The 20,650-nt window shown below is 38.0% G+C and overlaps 1 protein-coding gene across 5 annotated transcripts in view; it reads right to left on the bottom strand.

Moving 5' to 3' along the window:
• The window catches only part of LOC122832608 (potassium voltage-gated channel subfamily D member 3-like), a 171,199-nt gene that overhangs the window by 95,595 nt on the left and 54,954 nt on the right, over positions 1-20,650 (bottom strand). For 2 of the 5 annotated variants that reach the window (XM_044119563.1, XM_044119526.1), the window contains one exon: positions 8,869-10,048. In XM_044119563.1, the coding sequence (XP_043975498.1) occupies positions 8,869-9,971 (1,103 nt within the window). In that variant the 5' untranslated portion in view covers positions 9,972-10,048. Of the gene's footprint in view, positions 1-8,868; positions 10,049-10,820; positions 11,121-20,650 lie in introns of those variants that run through there. The other 3 variants (XM_044119543.1, XM_044119553.1, XM_044119534.1) reach the window with 3 other exon arrangements.

The following is a 20,650-nucleotide window of genomic DNA, read 5'->3' as shown; positions in this document are numbered from 1 at the left end:
AACCCAGTTTTGCACATTTCTACACAAGTACTTAGGATTTCTTTTCAGATTCCTGTCACTCACTAACAGGAATGCTGCATTCTGACTGATGGGAGATCAACAGCAGCACCTATGGAAGAGCCAGGTGCAATAAAGCTCCAGAAGAAAACCATGTATATTTGTCCCAGCATTTATTCTCACAATAAATTAATAACATAAAATGGTGCTCAACATGGACGTACGCATTTTTTTATATTTACTCCATCAAGCAAAAAAAAAAAAAGTATTTCTCTTTATTATAAACCAATTGTATTTTTTTTCTTCTCAGGATACAAAACAGATCAAAAAGGCAAAGTATAAATTAAAACTGATTCATTTCAATTTAACTTATGGAAGATGTGATGAGCAAATAAATATTGCACCAGGGACTTTGTCATAAAATAAACAAATAAATAAATGAAAATGTTTTCCATCGTGTTGTTTTTTATTTCATAATTATTAAAAGTACACAAATTAAAAGCTTGGATTTTTAAACATGAGATTAAACTACTATCAAAATGTTCCCAGACAACAGTCAAATGAAGGTTATCATACAAATTCAGGCCCAATTGTTTTTCTTTATTTCTCAAGTTTATTTTTCTTTCCCTGATACGCTTAAGGCCATCAGGTAAATTGACTTAAGATCTCGTGAGCCCATGTATTATATCAGTACTATTGACTGATATAGTGGATTTACACATAAGTATGGAGACAAATTCAGTATCACTGTGAGCACCGTGGGGCGACTGTCACTCAGTGTGTAGTTGTTTTGCCATTTGGAAAATTGTGGGTTTAATTCAAGCCTCCATGATGATCTGCCCCTGGGCAAGGCACTTAGCTCCAAGTTTCCTGCCAATCTTCGTATTGGTGTCTGAATATGCTAGAGTGTAAATGGGTGATACTCTAGTGTAAAGCACCGAGTGGTTCTTAAGAATGGACTTTAAATTTTATAGCATTGGAACACAATCTCATGCACAGAGCAGCAACTGCAAGTTCACATCGAAGTGGGACGCGTACTAATGGTCATTTCCTTCCTACTGCCTAGATTTTCTTACTGTGATAAGTACCCGTTTTTACTGCAGGAGCTCCACCACACACAAAGCTGCTCTTTAGTTTGATGTGAAAGAAAGCATTATTTAAGGTAAAGAAGCCTGCCTTACAACTATTTAAACTGGAATTAGTGTTGATCAGCGTGCTTTGACTTCCATCTGTATTTGACTAAAAATCACAGCTTGAAGTGATTCTGGAGTGAAGAATAGTAACTTGTTCTATATAATGGTGCAAGGTTAACATTGCTGTGAATGCAAATGTCGCCTGAAGTATTTCCATTTATCTTCCCCTGGAATAAATCCCTTGAAAACCCCATAATGATCACTTTTTTTCTTCTTAATGAATAATTAAATTTTTCTTAAATTAATCTTGATTTAATTAAGGAATTAAAACATACTTGTGGGGGCTGAGGTGTTGATTTGATTCAGCATATGCATGCTGAAGTGCTCTGAATATTCAAGGAAGTTTTAATGCTGAACTGCATATTAAATTAAATGTATGTTCTCATTTCTTACATGTTGTTTGGAAGTACCAAAAAAATAGGATTATAAATCATTCCTCCACCAAACCCCTGTGGCATGTGCATATTTTGCGCTAATGATCTCCTCCCCATTTATCAAACTCCAAACAACTCTGTGGACGCAGAGTCAGGTTACCACTAATTTTGACCTTGAAAGGAAAAGGCTACAAAGAGATAACTGCTTTCATAAATCCAGGATAATGTGTCGACGACATCACATTAAGTCATAATCTCATCACCCATTCTAATTAATAGCCCTAACAACAGCTGTCTCACATTTCTCACTGCTGCACAAATCTATACTCGCTCGTTTCAATTCGTCATTGTTTTCCACAAGCTGCTGCCTCGAACATAAATGCTCTATAAATTTAATGGCAAAGACTCATCAAAGAGGGCGGAAACTAATGACTGGATGAATATGAATGAGCTTTTCAACAAGGAAATACAGTCATGTTTGCTGCATCACAAGCAGACGTACTAAACCCAGATATGATATGCACATAAAAACCTGTGCACCAGAGTCAACAATAATGCGTGCAAGAGGCTTTGTGCGGTTGTCAAGGAGACACTGAACGTCACATTGATCCTCAAGGCTTAGTGATCAAAAAGGAGCTGGCTTCTGATAAGCATATTAAATCACATACAGGCATAGCTACAGTAATGACTACAACACAACCAAACACTCCAGCTCTTATCTAGATTTCACTGACTGAAGCAGCCTAATTGGTCCACAAAAATCAGCAACAAAAAATATTTGGCATAGTCTTATTTTTGTCCTTTCATAGTCACAGTTGTACTCTACGCTTTACACACAGGTATTTTAGAAATCTACAGAAGAAAATAAATCAAATAATAAGCTGGTGATGTTAATTCACAACAAGGTAAATTGAGACATACAGATTTAAGTAAAGGCACACCTCAAAGACATATAACATGTACGCTTCAACCCAGAAAAAATATCTCTGGACTTCCAAAGGTAAAATTAACATTTGCAGAAAAAAGTAATGGAACTTAAATTGAAGTATTTGGCCATGATCACCATCAATACATTTTGGGAGTAAAAATAAGTTACGGTAAATAAGCTCAGTGACCCAAGAAATAAGACAACCTAATTCTATTTAAAAAGACAACAAAATCAATTATTTGGAGTGTTCATATCAAATCCTTGGTATCAGTTTTAGTAAAAATAATTAACTGGATTCAAAGCTGAAAAGCTGCATGTGAGCAAAGCAGCTTACAAAAAAGCCTAGATTATTCCAGTTCTTTAAGAAGAGATGGGTCAAAATTCAAAGTTTATACAGCTATGTGTATAAATGCAAAAGTAGAACTACTAAATGTTACTGGAATTAATCTTAACACGTGCTTTTTGAAATCACAGCATGAATAAAGAAGCACTGTTCTTCTTTTTCCTATTTTGGCAGCTGAATTTATAGCTAGAAGTCCTTTTGTGGAAATGATAGCTTTAGTTTATCTGTAGTCTTTCTTTCTGTATACAATCATGTTTTGATGTAATGTATACGCTCAGAAAGAGGGAGCAGATGTGAACCTGTTGTGTGGGAGAGGAAGAGCGACTGAATCAAGATGTTTTCCAAAAATTTGTGATCCGATTTAAAGTTGCAAATAAAATCCATAATCTATAATCCTAACTGACACAAAAGAAAAAAAAAAAATGGGAAAAAATTATTTCTCTTGGTATGCAGTGGATTACCACACGCACACTTCAGCTGTATTTTCCTGGATTATGGTTCTAGTCATCTTAAAATTAACAATCATAAAAGCTCCCTGAGCCAATAATGAAACAAACATCAGCTTCAGAAGTTTGATTTAGACAGTTCTTCTGTGCATCATCATCACAGAGCAGCACCGGTAAACAACAGTGTAAAACAGCAGCGCTCATTGCAGGTTTCGTTGGCAGAGACATGCTCTTTAGCACAGATTATAAGATTACATTAAAGCCAAAACAAAGGGCCAGAACTTGATCAGCTTCCCATAAATGATCAAGGCCCTTGCCAAGAGCAGACTGTGAAACCAGTTGAGTGAAAGGTCAGGCTGGTGTCTCACAAATCTGAAAGGCGAAGCAATGTCTCTGCAGTTTCCACTCGGTAACTCAGGCGCAAATTTGTTATCTTGTGTTATGAGTATTAAATACCAACACATTCTCACACCCGACTCGTCATATATTGACGAGTTGGGACGCCGTCTGACCATGCGTCACATATTGACGCGAAGGGTATACCCTTCGCGTCAATATGTGACGACTTGGGCAGGTTCCTTCACCGTAAAATTTTGACGATTTTGACGATTTTGGAAGGTCGCATGTTTTACATGGATTATTTACGCGAATGGTCCTCGCAAACACTGCCGACACTTCAAAACCCAAAAATTGGTTAGGTTTAGGGCAAAAATTACGGTAAGGCATCAGGTAAAACCCTTCGCGTCACATATTGACGCGAAAGGGGTACCCCTCGCGTCAATATGTGACGAGGACGGAAGCACCATGCGTCAATATATGACGAGTTGGGTGTGAGAATGGGTTGTAAATACACACAGAGCAGATAAGAAGACACACATTCACACCTTTCCTGCTGTGTAAATCCATACTTGTCACTTTGAGTATTAGGTAAACTATTCTCTAACTTGCAAAACGCAAAATGTTTGATATCAAAACAGTTTAGTAAGATGGGGAGTTTTTACAGTTATCACTTTTCAGTTTTCACTTTTCCCGCTAGAAATGTAAACAGTCTCAGACACAATTAATATAATAGATTTTAGTCACTCATCAAAATGCCGATTGGCTTTTTGTCTAGGCTATTTTAAGTTTTCTGGACATTGTTCTTATTTACTAGTAGAAAATTAAACTTTTTATCAATGAGTTAATTTAAAACTCAGATGTTTACTTGACAAAACCCAACAAATTTTAAACCAGGTTTACACACAAATACCTCTTAAAGAGGGAGAATTTTTATCCTTCACTATTTAACACTATTGTTAAGAATAAATGGTCTTTTGAATGAAAGTTTGCTTGAGGGAGCTTTTTGTATGAGCTCTAGGGTAGCATATAATTAACTTTTTCATTGATTAAGGCAGTAGTTTTATTTTACAACCCTGCTGATTTCACTGTAAAAAAAACAAACAAACAAACAAACAAAAACAAAAGGTGGTGATGGTGGGGGGTGCAGGGGTTGCCAGAAACAGATGGCCAACATAAAAAAGGATAAGACATAAAAAATAATTAGTTTTCCCAAAGTCAATCAGCTAATCAATTAGGCAACCTTATTTGGTCATCAATGACCCTTGATTATCATAAGCATTTCAGTGACAGAATATGTTGCTGGAGGTTAGTAAATTTAGTTCAACTTTTTTAGTTCCGTATTAGGGAAAACCAAGTAATGGGCTAAACGGTTAGACCACATATGTCAGAGTCAAGGCCCGCGGGCCACATCCGGCCCGCGAGAAGATTTTCTACGGCCCCTGGGATGATCTTGATTTATTATTAGAACCGGCCCGCAGCAAGCCGGCACCCTGTCCTGAAAAATGCGAGATGCACCCCCGCCCCCGTTCATCCTCACAACGCGACTTCGTCCGCAGGAAATTTTGGTCCGCTGCACTAGACCAAATGCGTCATTTAAAAAAATCTCAATGAACATTCGATCAGTCCGGCCCTCGGCTTGTAGCAAAATTTTTTATTTGGCCCTCCGTCCATTTGACTTTGACACCCCTGGGTTAGACGATCTTGTCAGACGCTCCAGAGATTCACAATATTCGTAGGGCATAGACTTTCTCATAACCTCCATAATTTGATAAAATACAAACTAGAAAGCAGCAAAAAAAATTGGATCTTTAGAATAAATGCAGCTAAAGAGATTTACAGAAACAGCCATGGGATTCTGTCTTTTAACTAGATAATGCAAATTTGTATTCCTTCATGGGGGAAATGAGTTTCTCAAGAGGTGCAGTTGGAAAAGGAATCAGATAAGACAAAGATACTATGGGAGTATCTAACTCTTCCATGACTCAATTAGCATTCTGATGAGCATAATGCCATTTTAAAAGAGAGTGAGGTAATTCCAAGCATGAGACATTCAAATGACTAATTGTTGGAGTGAAAATACATATTGTCTCTGATTAAAACAGCTGAATGGTTTTATAAAACCATTTTCTGAAATATTCTATAACCGTTTTATGAACATCTGTCTCAACTTGGATAATATTTTAGCAATGTGAGGCCATAAAGCTTTAATAACTCTAGCAGAGCACCTTTGGGAGATGATAGATATTCACAATGTAGTTGTTCCGCCAAGACATCTGCAGCAAATATGTGTTGCCATCATGCCAATCTGGACCGAAGTTACTCCTTGTTGAATCTATGCCAGGATGAATTATTAGAATTTCAATAGAAAAAGCGGGCCAGCCCAGTACTGAGAATGTGTTTCAATAAAGTTAGATAGATACAAAATAATTAAAAACTCCGGTAAATATGACATTATATAAATGGAGCAAAAATAAAAATTTTCCCGATTGCACGGTTTTTTCACAAAAGAACAGACGTTACAACAAGTAATTTTGTGTATAGTCATTTGTCCATTTTGGTAATGGTCACTAGCTTTTCAGATCATAATTCTACAATCAGTACTTAAATACATATATTGCCATTATGAATTTCTTTGTTCTTCACATCACAGAAGCTGAAATGAAGAGATAACAAACAGTGTGTAGATCAGGAACCTATGCATGGTTGCAGAACTAAAGAGGCGTGGCTAACAACTTGTGTCAATTTGTTATTTTCTCCCAAGGTAGATCAGGCCTGTAGGGACGGGTCAATTTTAACCCCCAATCTATGTAAAGACATTTTAGTTGATGAAATTAAAGTATGTCCTTTACAGAAGCCAATGAAAGGAGTTATTGGCGCCTTTGCAAAATACTCGTTTTTTTTTTTTTTTGTTTTTTTTTTCCCACAGAAAGTGCTCCTAGCTCAGTGCATCTCTGTTTAGTTGTGCTTGTATCTGAAAAGGCAGCTATTCCTGCATTAATTTCTGGAATAGCTTTGTCCCAGACCTGACAAATAACCAGTCATACTGATCCCAGTTCAGTGTGGAGTTTCTTTGTAGTGTAGAAGAAGTGGGTTTTCACTGCTGTCAGCACATCGCTGAATTTTAAGAAGAGTTGCAAAGTCAACAAGATACAGACACAATCTGATCCACTTCATTAAGCATGGCTGTTTACCAGTTGTAATTATTTAATCAACTCCATCTGTCTGCATGGCATTACAATTTCAATCAAATCAAACTTTATCTTTTTTTAATCACTGAGTTGCTTTGGAATAACTTGAATTAAATGGGAGTCTACATAGTTATGTATCAACTGAACACATTTGTCTTAAAAAGCACATTGATAAGAAATTAGTTGTGAATTGGTACTGAACAATTCAGCTGAATTGAACTGACCTCTAATAAAAGTAGTTAGACACAAGTTTGAGGCCTAGGAACCAAAATAGAAAGTCCAGTACAACACTGTTTGAGGGAGCTGGCTTTCATCATAGTTAGAGGAGTATAAAAGTCTTTACTGACACCTTTTTGCAGATTCCAAAAAAAGTAGGAGGACCATAAAAAAAATAAGTATTTACGAGATCTTTGAAAAACTAACATAACCTATATGCAAGAAGAAAACATCTGTGTTTACGCAAATAAACAAAGACCTATTTTCTCTAAATGTGTTTGTGTTGGTTCTATGCATTTATGACGTCAACTGTATGCAGAAACCAAAATGTCAGGAAGGTTTACATTAGTCAGCAGATGCAGTGGACCACCTCATTAGTCACTCTGACACCCTCTTCTGGCCCTGGCTTTATTGATGAGACCAAGCTCAACAGCTACCCCTTTCTTAACACACAAACACAGACGCTGATCCTCCTCTAAAAGCAACAGGAGACTGATTCAGCAGGTCAGGTGGAGAGGCCAGTACTGTGGCTGTGTATGGCCTAGGAGCTGCTGCGTGTCCAGAAAATTAACATCCAACAGAGCAGAAAATGTCTACGGTTTAACGGATGTTTGTTTGCAGGTGGAGTGCAAGAGCAATCCCGAAACAAACATTTCCACAACAACAGATTTGTGCAGGTTGTGAATGGCAGGGTATGGTCATTGGGTACCAAGTGTGTCACTGCAATGAACTCAGAGCCGTTTATGGCCTCAATGACTTTGACATTTAGCAGGACGCTGCAATTTATCAGTTTCTCAGTCTGACTCAAAAACAAAACACACACAAAGTCATTTAAAGCATTAGGCCCAATAGTGCTACATCCCATAACTTTGTGTGCATTGTTAAATGAAATCTGTTTGAGTTAATGACCTTATAAAAATAGCTTGCAGAATTTTATGATGAAAACTAATCAATGCATCATAAATACTCAGAATCTTCTTCCTATATAGCACTCAATCAATGACAATTTACAGTTTTTAAACAGAGTACAATAACAACCTGAATGCTGCATATTGATCAGTCATTTTCTTAGTAAATGGCAGCATTTCTGCTTTTTTAAATCTGTTAGTAGAAATAATCCTAACTGTCAATAATCTCAAAGCAAATATTTGATTCATTTTGAATAGAGTGCAGTTATGTGCTTCACATTTATAGCCTTAACCTCAAGGCACTTTATCTCCATCCAACAAAGAGTAAGTCTATTTGCGGTATGTAGTTGAAGTAAGTTGGAGTGCTCTCCACATGCAGAGTCACTGTTTCAGTTGATCCTGGAAGTGTATTGCTGCTAACCACAGGGGGAGTTGGAGACAGCAGTAATGCCATAATCTGTTTCTCCATCGCCTCTCTAATGTTTTGTTTCAGTAAGGCGCTTTCAACTTCCTCTTTCTCTCCACATTTCTCCATGTTCCTTTTCTCAGTAATGTTTTGAAGTGTGAGCAGTGGCATTACTGAAGGAGAATATCTTGATGGCTGCTCTTCCCAGAAGAGTAGTCACAAAACAAAAACAAAAGAAAAAGAAAAGATGCATGAAGAAAGATGTGCTGTTTCTCTGCAGTTATTATATGAAAAGTTTAGAAGAGATATTTTGGAGAGAGTGGATCTGCTTTCAGAAGCGCTTGCAGGTTTTAAGTCCACAGAATCAGACGTTTCAAGTTAAGCTGTAATCAAACATTTACCCACACAGCCCAAAATAGAAATGGATCCATTTCCAGATTCATTTGCCGAGTCTCATAAACATGCATACATGCACACACATACACACACACAGCAAATCACAACAAGAAAAAAGACATGTGTGCTCTTACCCCAGCGTTGTCATAGTAACGATGGTGTACCAAAAGGAGGCTGGGATGCTGGTGAATTTGCTGGAGGTTGAACCCTTCTCTGCGTAGAACATGACAGTGGCAAAGATAATTATGGCCATGGTGAGGGAGAAGAGCAGGAACCCCAGCTCCGAGGCACAGCTCTTCAGCGTGTAGCCCAGGATACGCAGGCCCTGCGAGTGACGGGAGAACTTAAAGATACGGAACACCCGGAAAACCCGCAGCGTCACGAAAGCCCCGCTCACGTCTTCATTGTCAGTCATCACCAGCCCGATGTAATATGGCAGGATGGCCACCACATCAATGATGCTCATGACAGATCTCATGAAGCGGTAGCGGTTGGGCGCAGCGAACAGGCGCATCAGGTACTCCACCGTGAATATCATCACGCAGGCAGTGTCCATGCAGAAAAAGGCCACAGTGTAGCGCTCGCCACATGGCACTTCCTTCATGTTGGGCGCTGAGCCGCAGGGCACTGTCTCTACCACGTTGGTGATGACAGAAATAGCAATGAAGAAACCAGTGACATAGTAGAAGACCAGAGCCATCGTGGAAGTGTGAGGGTTCTCAAATGCACGCCACATGGTTTCCCTGAATGTCATGTTGGGCAGCTTGGCATCTTTGTTGTCCTCCTGGTCGTCCATGAGGCGTTCTGCATTCTCTCTCTTCCTGTCCTTGTACTCTTCATAGCAGCAGTCCCCAATGATCTCTGGGATAATGCCAAAGAACGCTAGCTCATCATCATAAGAGGAGATGCACTCATATCGTGGATAGTGGAGCTTGCCAGTGCGGTAGAAGTTAAGCACACTGCGGAACACATCTGGGTCACGGTCAAAGAAGTACTCTTTGGTATCCTCGTTGTAGAAGAACTCCTTCTCCGAGCTGCCGAGCAGCGTGTCCGGATAGCGGTCCAGGGTGTTCCTCCAGGTCTGGAAGCGCCGTCCACTGACATTAAGGACTATGAGCTCGTCCTGCCTGTTGTTCTTTTCGGTGGGGGCGATCGGCATGGGCAAGTTGGCCACAGGCATCCAGCCGATCGCCGCTGCCCGAGCAAACGGAAGCCATGCCGCTACTCCCGCTGCCATGATGGTTTCGGCTCGGGGCGCAGGGGGAAGCAGGTCAAACACCTTCACAACCAGCTTGACTTCAGCGTCTTCACCATCTGTGATAAAAACATGGAAGAAATCGATGAGGGTGGGAATCACTTACTTGAACAATAATATTTCAACTTTCATGAGGGTGACTTTGATATTTTGATATTAAAGTAACAGAGATATTACAATATAAACAAAATCACAAGCTAATTAGGAAAACAAGCAACACATACAACATTTTAATAATTTATTTTTAAAATGAAATTAGTTATTTAAGGAGGGACAGAAATGAAGTTAATAATTAACTAGATGAGAGCTACGTTCTTAGACACAGTTTTGAATAGCACAGTGGGTTTCAGTGCAGACAGATTGCACCTTCAATAAGAATCATCTCCCTTCACTTCAAGGTTATCTTTCTCTTCTTCCTGTGGAGCTGCAATAAGAGAGAACCTCCTCCGGTTATAATTAACTGCATCTTACAGATAAATGAATGCAAAAGGAAAAGCAAATTAAATTACTAAATTGGCTTTTTTTTCGTATCTCTAAAACTTTGACTTTGTTGAAGGTCTTTTTCGGGGTAGATCAAAAACCTGTTGATTTCCAGCTCAAAGAAGTAGAGAGAGCAGAAGATGCAGCTTAAATTTTAAGATCAAACAAACTATTTAATAAACATTAAATGAAACCACATTAATTTGACACCCGGAATGTTAATAATTATAAACTGCGCTTCTGAATCTGCCGGTGCAATGAGTCAAAGAGACACAGAGAAGATGGAGAGTAATATCTTCTTGTTTGCGGATGAATGTTGACCGCTTTCGGTCAGTCAGGCTTCAAACTCACCGATTCAAAATTCTCCATCCAAAGAAACACGACCGCCTCTCCGAATTGTTAAGTTTCAACCAGCGAGGGTTTTTTTTTTTTTTTTTTTTTATTACTGAAAACGTGTCTGGAAAAAAAATAATAAAAAGATGGTAGAGAAGTTATTAAGCTAAAAGAAAGACATTTCTACTTAGAAGGGAAGGGAAGCTGGAAAGTAGCGGTGAGCAACGTACCACAGTCGTTTTCTATCAATTTCCATGATGCGGGAGGAAAAACGATGAGCGGAATCCGCCGTGAGGACCGCGTTACCTTGGCTTTTCGGGATGAGTGGTAGGAAGAGACGGAGGAGGAGGAGGAGCGCCCTTCCTCTCTCTCCTCCCACCTCTCTCTCCCTTTCTGCGCAGGGTAGGTTTGTGAACCTAACTACAGTTGGTTCAGAAAATATATTCTAAGTTTTTTTGTTGTTGTTTTTTTGGTCATAATCCTTTGGACATTTTAGCTTTTCTGTTTTAATCTTTATTGTTTTCAGATATCAGGTTATTTCCTGTCTTAGTTCAGTTATTCTTCTCCTTTTGTTTGCTTGCTTGTTTTGTTAAGGCTCCTATGCCTAGTCGGCATACTGTGGAATATTTTAATTTAGCAGTGGCATTGAAACTGATTACAGGTGATGAGAAGATGGGTGGAAGCAAATATAGCGCAATGTTGGACAAAACTCAGTTAGAGACTGTAAAAGACTTGAGACATTGGAGGAGGTCAACTTTCCAGGAGGAAAGCAATACAACTAAAGAACGGCTTGGATGAAATCATGTTTGTTTTAGAATGGCTCAGTCAATGTGCAGATCTAACTCCAATTCGAAAGCTTTGGCATTGCTTATGATTGGCTGTTTGTAGAATTCCTGCAAAATATGGGAAAATATTATATTGTTGAAAGCTAGTAAACACATTCTAAAATGTCTTATGGTTTTTAGTTCAAATTAAAGTTTTGACTAACAGTGATGTATACATAACACATATATGCATTACTTGGCATTGTTAAATTCCAATAAAAAAGCATTCAATTTGTGTCTGTAAGGAAAATAAAAGACAAACAGTTACATACAAAATTATAAATTAATGCGTTAATGTCAGCCTTTCTTATTGATGTACACAGCACTTTGGTTGCCTGTATTTTTTAAACCACTTTCCAAAGAAATAAATGAATGAATGTGCAAATCACTGTAAACAAAGGTGAATTATGTAAATACAGATACCTTGGTGGGACATCAGTGGTGGGAGTCTGTCCTGTAACTGGTGGGTTGACGGCTCAAACCCCTGCTCTATCTGTCTAAGTCATTGTGTCCTTAAGCATCACACCTGTGTAAGGACACAAGTCCTGCATATAAATAATTTCTATGACCTTGCCTCCTGTTAGTGATCAGAGGGCCCAGTGGCACCAGTGGATGGCAGCCTCACTTCTGCCAGCTTGTCCCAGTGATTTGCACAATGTAGTAGGCACCATCAATGTGTGAATGGGGCAATGACTGAATGTAGCTTAAAGCACTTTGAGTTCCTCTGGACTAGATAAAGTGGTTTACAAGTACAGGCCTTTAGCCTGTTACCTTAATTCATATTCAGATGCAGTTGATATTAATGTCTGCATTCCCACATTAATTAGAGCTTTGCAAAGCAATATGCAGTCCTAATTGAGACAACAGGGATCCTACCAGAATATCAATAGCGAACAGCTTACATACAGACTGCAGCTAAATCATTTTGGTCACAGAAATACATGTGGTCCGTAAGAAAAATCAGTATTTCTGTCCAAACTATATGTTTCACCATAAAATCACTATGAGATAGTTTATAGACCCTTGTTTGAACATGACAAATTGCAAGTCATTGTTACTTAGACACTCAATAACACGCATTCCCCTGCCCACACAAACTCAGACACTCTTGTTTATGCTTCTGTGGTCCTCTATAGCTATCCTCAGAGGCAGCTTTTTCTTCTTTTCTTTCGACTCAATCTAGTCCCTGACCGTAAGCTGCCCTTTTGCAAAAATAGAAAATGGGCAAAATTACTCTTCCTTGTGAAAAACATATCAACTCGTTAAACTCAAACTAGATGTCACAAGAGGAGGAGTTGAAAATGTACAAGCACAATGATCACTCCTCAGACACATCAGGTCACATACAGGACAGACATTGGCCTTTGCAAAGAAACTGTAAGAGGTTCCAATAGCTTAAATGTCATAGAATAATAAGGTGGGCTGTATTTTACGGTCAACTGCCCCCTGTGATTATCTGTAGACTCTAAGGGGATATTAAAATTGTAACTCCTTTGTGCATTTTTAGCTACAAGAAACAGGTGTGTTCAGTGGAAAATACAAAAGAGTCTTAGAAGAGGTCTGAGAAACAAAGTTTTCTATGATGCAGTTGATAGCACCATCACTTTACAATAAGCAGCATTCCTGTATGAATGTCAGATAGGAGGTCTTTCTTTGAGCAGTTAGCATGTTTATATTTATTTTTCTGTATTTGGGTTCCCTTCACAGTTAAAAAAAAAATACAAGTGGAGAGGTGATTTTAAACTGACCATAGGTATGAATATGAATTTTCATGACTTCTTTACAAGTTGAATGAATTCCTACCTTGTAAAGGAGACATTATTTCATCTTAGGGAAGTTATTTAACATACAGCTGACCCTTTGTTCTTTTCCACATTTAAAAGTTTATAGCATAAACTGCTTGTCGACATTGCATTGTTAATGCTACATTTGATCCATTTAGCAATCCTTGCAAACAGTTTACATAACAGAACTATTCTGCTTCTGGTTGCCATCATCTGCCCTTTTTGTTAAACTTTTCTTGTCTCTATAAGCTTTACAGGTATAGAGACTGCTCCACCGCAATGCCAGAAGTATTCAGTCACCAACTAAAGCCATTTTAGGGAGGCCTTCCAAACATATCAACAGCTACAGTTGTATAAAATCATGTATCCAGACATAATAACTGCTTCTACAATCACACGTTGCTAGGAGAACGTGGCTTGCCTGGGAATTGAAGTGCGGGCATGTTTTTTAAGTGTTGAGCCTAGAATTAATATTAAAAGGGTTCTTAGTACAGCAGGATACCAAGAAATGTTGAATAATTTGATACTTAAAACTCTATTGCAACAGGGGATGGTCCTCTTGCTGCTACAATGCAGCAGCAAGTACACCATCTTGCAAGATCTACACAGTACACATTTTGGATGAATTAGTTAATACTGCAAGCGAGGCACTCTTGTCCAACATCAGAGTCTGGCTACACAAACGCAGTTCTAGAAGAGTGGTAAATCATTCATACAATATGTATAAAGACAGCGAGAAAATATCTTTGGTAAGATAGTGTGTGTCTGCAGACAGAGAGTTAACCTGCCACAGCTTGACTGGTTAAAGCTCTTGTTTATACAATTGGAATCCTTTCAGGTTCCAATGTAATACTTTGGTATTACTCTAGGAAAAATGTGAAATGAATTAGTTTGACCTGAATGTGTATTTCAGGACCAACATGTAGAGTGAGTGTGAGGCAGTGCTAAAAGAATAATTCATGTTTTTTATTTTAATGTGCCCCTTAAACCTGGAAATAAATGTATTAAGATTATTTCATATTAGGATTTTATGAAAAGTCTCCTGATATTTCTGAGACTAATCCAAGTTCAAACCCTTATGAAAGTTTCCATGCTGGGATTAACTGAAGAATGATCCAGTCTAATGTGCACATTGGCCAACTGCTGTTGCTAGACCAATTTCCATATTATTGGTCCAAGAGATAATATTTTGATTCAACCAGAGTTTATCCTCAGTGAGGTATGAGCCTCCTTAACCAACAAAGTTTTGATAATCCCATCAATTATTGCTGTGCAGTGCTTTGACTTTCAAAAGCCAAAACACTACACTTGTCATACATTTCTTTCGAATAACCAGAAACATAAAGTAGAATGTAAGACTCAGGTGATTTCAAATTTTTTATTTTTGTTTTAGTAATAAACACACACACCCACACAACCACACACCCACAGACACACATATATAATACACACATTCAGAGTTTTTGATATAACACACACCTCTCAGGCTTTATCCTAAAGGTTTTATTTTGACATTTCCCTCGTTTTATATAAATGCTTTCTGCTGACTTCTTGAGATCAATTATTCATGAATAGCCTTTTACTGTTTACCTAATCCCCATTAGATGTCTAAAATTGTCTTTTGGGGATTAAATCAGTGACTGCGATAGAGTTTATCTATGGTTAGCCAAATACTGATTTGACAGCCCTTCTGTCTAATGTTAAGCAAGCCAGGCAATAACAGGGGAAGTTGAAGATGATCTCCTGGCTACTCTCCAGCACGCAAAGGGACCAAGACAATAGGTACTGCACTCATTCTGAACCTTTAAAATTTCATAATTTTGTTTACTTATACCGGGAATCAGCGTAGAAACAAGTTTTGTGCAAAAGAAGGCTGTTTCTCAGTCAGCATATCGTCATGCATGTCTTAGGTGAGCTGCAGTAAGTACAACAGGGTGACTATATTTAATTTCCAAAAAATAGGACGGTTGGCCCAGTCCAGAAATAATTCAATAAAACATTCAACATTGGTATGGGCCATATTTAGTTATTTTTAAGCATATGGAATAGAAATTAACCAATCATACAAACTAGACTGGATTAATAAAAGTGTACATAGAAAACTGACCTGTAATAATAAAAGCTCATTCTTTAAGTCGATCCAGACAAAAATTACGCAAAAGTTTGAAATTATTTTCAATGTAATAACAAAAACAAAAAGCAGGACTCTCATAAAAATACTTCAGTCTTCAGTTTTAGTATTCAATTCAGTCAAATAAATAAGTAAACTTTCACTTTGTACATAATTTTTATAATTTTTGTGACCATCTACGGGACTTTTGACACCTGTGTCACAGAAACACATGTCAGCTCTGTTCACAGCACTCTCCACCACCCATTTGTTGCAAACAGGATGGTATGAAGAATGTTTATTTTCCGACTTGTCCATAAGTATTATTGTAAACATCAACTGCAGCCTGCTCTGTATGCACTATCTGTTCTGTCTATGAAGGGATTAATATCAGTCATTTGGCACCAGCTTGGGACAGGGAAGATGTCACATGAATGAAAGGGTGTCATATTCCATGAATAACCACCAAGCATACTTGATTCCCATCAAATTAAGTATGCCTACTGGTATCCTGAAAAACTCGGACATTCAAAGAAAATGAATGCCCTACACAGAACTTGAAAAGCGGACAAGTCCAGGGAATAGAGCATGTTTGGTCACCCTAAAGTACAATGACTCTAAATTGTACAAAATCAGGTTAAAATATAGTAAGAGTCAACAGATATTTCAGAATATAGCATTTACTTCACTTGAGTCATTTGTACATGTGAGATTGTTTTTCTCACTGAAATATTTGGTAGTTGTTTGAATTCGGTCACATTGGAAGGTTTCTCAATCACCGATTTCAATCCTCAACAAGACAATAGTAGTCTGGCAAGCCCCATGGTCAAACCTTGAGGTTCAAATCTCTTTACCTCTTTATCTATGGTGAAAGAGAACATACATCATGTGAACTGGATGGGGTAACCTCTAACGAATAAATATACAGAGATTTCGCCCTAGGGTAAATGAACAAAATTAAATCATAACAACGCAAATGAAAGCCCATCCATGTTTCCATATTCTCATTTTTCTGCCCATATGGATGCAGAGTGAGGAACACACTGTCATTGGAGACACACCCAACTCGTGTGGGCCAGCATTTACCCTCTAGAGTAAGACATCAAAATGGATAAAGGGCTTTCCCTGAACACAACTTTATGACTAAATCGGGATAATATACTCAAAACCAGAAACAATGTATTTTAGGTTACTTTACACATTGTGAAGAATAAATTTAAAATTTGAGTTAGGTAATGACATTTTGAGAGGATAACATTTTCATACCAAAATTAAACATCTCAGAGGAACAGAAGGTGATACGACATCCTTTCTTTCTTTGGAAGAAGTAGACAGGAAATAAAAATAACTGGAGTCACTGTCGTTTCAAACACTTCTGACATTTCAGCAGAAACATACACTTTGCACCAACTTCATGCCGCAGACACTTCAACACTTTTGCTGTACATTGAACAGACACAGTTTTCCCTTAATCTTTCACAGTCAGAGTTGAACAGAGAGCGAGAGAGACATAGCCTGTGTCTACAGAGTGTAGCTTTCAGTGCAGGACACGAACAGACACATTCATACCGCAGCTTTTACTTTACATGGTTAGGAATGAGACCACATGATTTCCCTTTCTCTGGCTGAACTTTAGTATCTTCCAGTGAATGCCACAATCTAATCTTTCCATGCAGATGGACAATAATATTCCTTTCACGTAACCTTTAAAAGGTTTAATGTCGAAACAGATCAGTGTAAATCTAGACTATGATTTTTACATTTAGATTAATGTTTAAGGACTGTGTGAGTGGTTCAATCTTTACTTATCCCACATGTATAGAGTTGAAACCAGTCATACATTCACTCCCATAAAAAGACATATATTTTTCCTCACTGTCTGAAGCCAAATCGGACAAAACTGATCTTTCTATGGGCCATTTAGAATCACTAAAATTATTTGCTAATTAACAAGAAACATTTTTTTTTTCAATTTTCTTCAAATTCAGAAGTTTATATGCATTTGGTCAGCATTTTGCACAGGTCACAATCAAACCTTTATACAATGATTTAATTGTTTATATAAGATTCTGATTTAACTTGCCATGTGCATGCACACAATATAATTATTTTCTCTTTAGATTTTGGTTGGCCACCTTAATCTTCACTTTCCGTTCCTCCTGTATTTGTTCCGGATCTTAAAGATTTCAAGGAAGGATTAATTAGGTGTAGTCTGTCGTCTTCTCTGTACCAATGTTCCTTGTACGTATGCAAGATCCATCAAGCTACATAATCAAGGATCACACAAATCCTTTTGCACCTGTTCGGCTAAAGGAAATCCATCAAAATAAGACAGGAAAGAGTGATTCAGGTCACTGATTGTGTATGTGACACCTTACTGAGCTAAAGAATTAAAAAAAGCCTGCAAGCTACTTTTTGCATAATCAAATTAATATCACTTCAAGGATGTCATCTTCCCTTTTCATTGGTGGGAAGAGTGTGGGAACTTTCTTGAATGATGATTGCTTAAGTAGTTGGGACTGCAGTGCATCTTAATGCCTGCTGATGATGAGAAGTAATCACTGAAGGTTAATAAGGTTGTACAGCACTAATCAGGTTTGTTGGTGCTTCATTGCCTTTTATTAATAAAGGGAGTGATGAAAGATGGATGGAACTCAAATTCTGCAATAAAGTGTAAGACAACAACACATAAAAGATGTGCTTAGCAGATGTTTTATATATGCTACAATCCAGGAAGGAAAAGTTTGAACTTTTACAAAAAGTCACAGTCTGAGCAAGACTTTCATTGTATTGTATTCCATCCATTCACAGCCTGTAAGATTTGAAGCGAGGATCTTGTCAACAATGCATTATACACATTTTATTGTCTAATTTCTCTCATTGACAATACTGTAAATTGGTAAAATCCTCTCAGATTCTGACTAAGATAACATTATTTTATTGGGCACAACAATGAAATATATTTTATTTTATACAATTATGTCAACAATACTGCTCCTATATACTTTTAGAATGGGTAATTGGAACAAACATACATAGAGTCACCATTTGGCTCACACAAAAAGTGTTCTCTGATTTATGTTGGATATAGGTTTATAGTCACTGACCAGGTCTGGCTGTGCAAGGAGCGACTTAGGCAGGATCTGCTGTAACTCAGTCAGAGCTGGCTGTTGCTTTGTAGTGGAGGAGACATAATAATGACTCCTATGTGTTGCAGCAGACAGAGTAATGGTCTAAGGTGGCAGAGAGGGAAAGGCTTGGCACCTCACACTGTCACTTGTAGAGGAGGAGATAGAGAAAATGCCAGATCATACACAGAAAGGATGGTAACATGAGCCAACACTTGCATTAACTGTGTTTAGCATAAGGCTGTTGTGCAATGTGAACATAAGTAACTCTGTGTGAGTTCTGATGTATATGAAGTACGGCATAGCATATTAGCTTAGGTAATGTGGTATGTCATACTTCAGTCATGTGGGAATTGAATTGAACGAGAACATAAACCAATGTGTTGCATCCAAGGCTTAAGAGCAACTTTTGTGGTGCAACGGAAAATACACTGTCAGCTTTAAAATCAAAGGGTTTGAAGCACATGCTCTTCATGGATGTACTGCAGATGACAGACAGACAGATAGATAAATGGCCCAATTTTCTTTGTGTCTAGTCATCCATTACCTTGTGTCCTGTCTACTGATTGGCTAAGGGCAGTCTCATGTGTATTAACATGGCATTGGTTCAGCAGAGGACGATTTCTATTTGTAGACCTTTTACAAACCTGAAGACAAAGGTGTACTTTTTAATATGGTTTCCCTCTCTGTGTGGATAAAAAAAGAATATGACAGCATCTACTTCACTTGCTGAAGATATCTTGACCTGAAATTACTGCGTAAAACTATTTCATGAAACAGAAGGATAGCTGTTCAGATTAATAAATGAGTTCATTCTTGTAGTCAAGGGCAGACTTTTACCAATCTCACCGGAGACAATTTATTTAATGACTTTCGATGCTGACTTACATAAGCTACAATATCTTCTTCCTTTTTCTGAAATACCTTCCTAAAGCACATGCACACTTCCCGTTTTTCCTATATCTCATCCCCTATGGTCTGATCAGTGCATGGAGAGCAACCTAATCCCTTTATCCTGCAGGAAAAATGCTTTATCACATCTTGGCATGTTATCAGTTACACCAGGCTAGGACAAACTTTGCCGACAGGAGCATTAGGGATTTGTGGGGTCTAATTAAGAGAACAGGGTAAACTTCCCCTGGCTCATCAAGTGAATGAGCTCAACCCTCTTGCTCTCAGATGGCTTATTTTAATTAAGTGAAATAAAGCACTTTGTAAAAGGAACATGTCAGTCTTGGAATGGAATGTTGCTAATCAATGTCAACATAAATGTTGAGGATATATTTACTTAAAATAAGTTAAGCTTAATTCAAATAATTTTCTTTGGTTGGTGTGTTTCTGGCCTCTCGCCCGGAACGCAGCTGGAGATAGGCACCAGCAACCCTCCCGACCCCATTAGGGAAGAAGGGTGTAAGAAAATGGATGGATGGGTGTGTTTCTGCAATCCTAATTAGATTTTTTTTAAAGTCATTCTTCAGAGATGGGGGTCTTCTGAGTTTCTGCTTATTTTCAGATTTAAAAAGATGTAAGGACATAAGTTAAATGTATATTGCAAGTATTCTTCCACAAATGAGTGCTTCATTAGGTTGGACATGGAATATCATTGTGTTCATCCTTTTTCTCCTCTTCAGACGTCTTTACCTCCTCTACTCCTTGTCACCCTTCGTACTTACTTATTTACGCCTTTCATATTGTTTTTGCAGTACCTCTCTTTACGTGATTTAAACAGTTGTGGTGCAAATTTGACTCTTCACCTTTCTTGTTTTTTTTCATTCTGGGGCTTTTGCTCTCTCTAACAAAGGCTCACTCCAAGCACAACACTGAGAAAAAACATTGCTTGAAAATGTATATTGATCTGGATCTGAGCCAAAGTAAGAGGATGCCAGAAAGCCAATATGTTTGTAGAAAACAATCGAGTCATAGAGGGGATACACCAGTCAATAGTCTTAACCTGATCAATGGAGACAAGACATTGTGACCTGTATAAAAGCAAAACATTTCC

The sequence above is a fragment of the Gambusia affinis genome, linkage group LG01, assembly GCF_019740435.1.
Source record: "Gambusia affinis linkage group LG01, SWU_Gaff_1.0, whole genome shotgun sequence".
NCBI lineage: Eukaryota > Metazoa > Chordata > Actinopteri > Cyprinodontiformes > Poeciliidae > Gambusia > Gambusia affinis.
This window is presented reverse-complemented; position numbering and strand designations above follow the sequence as displayed.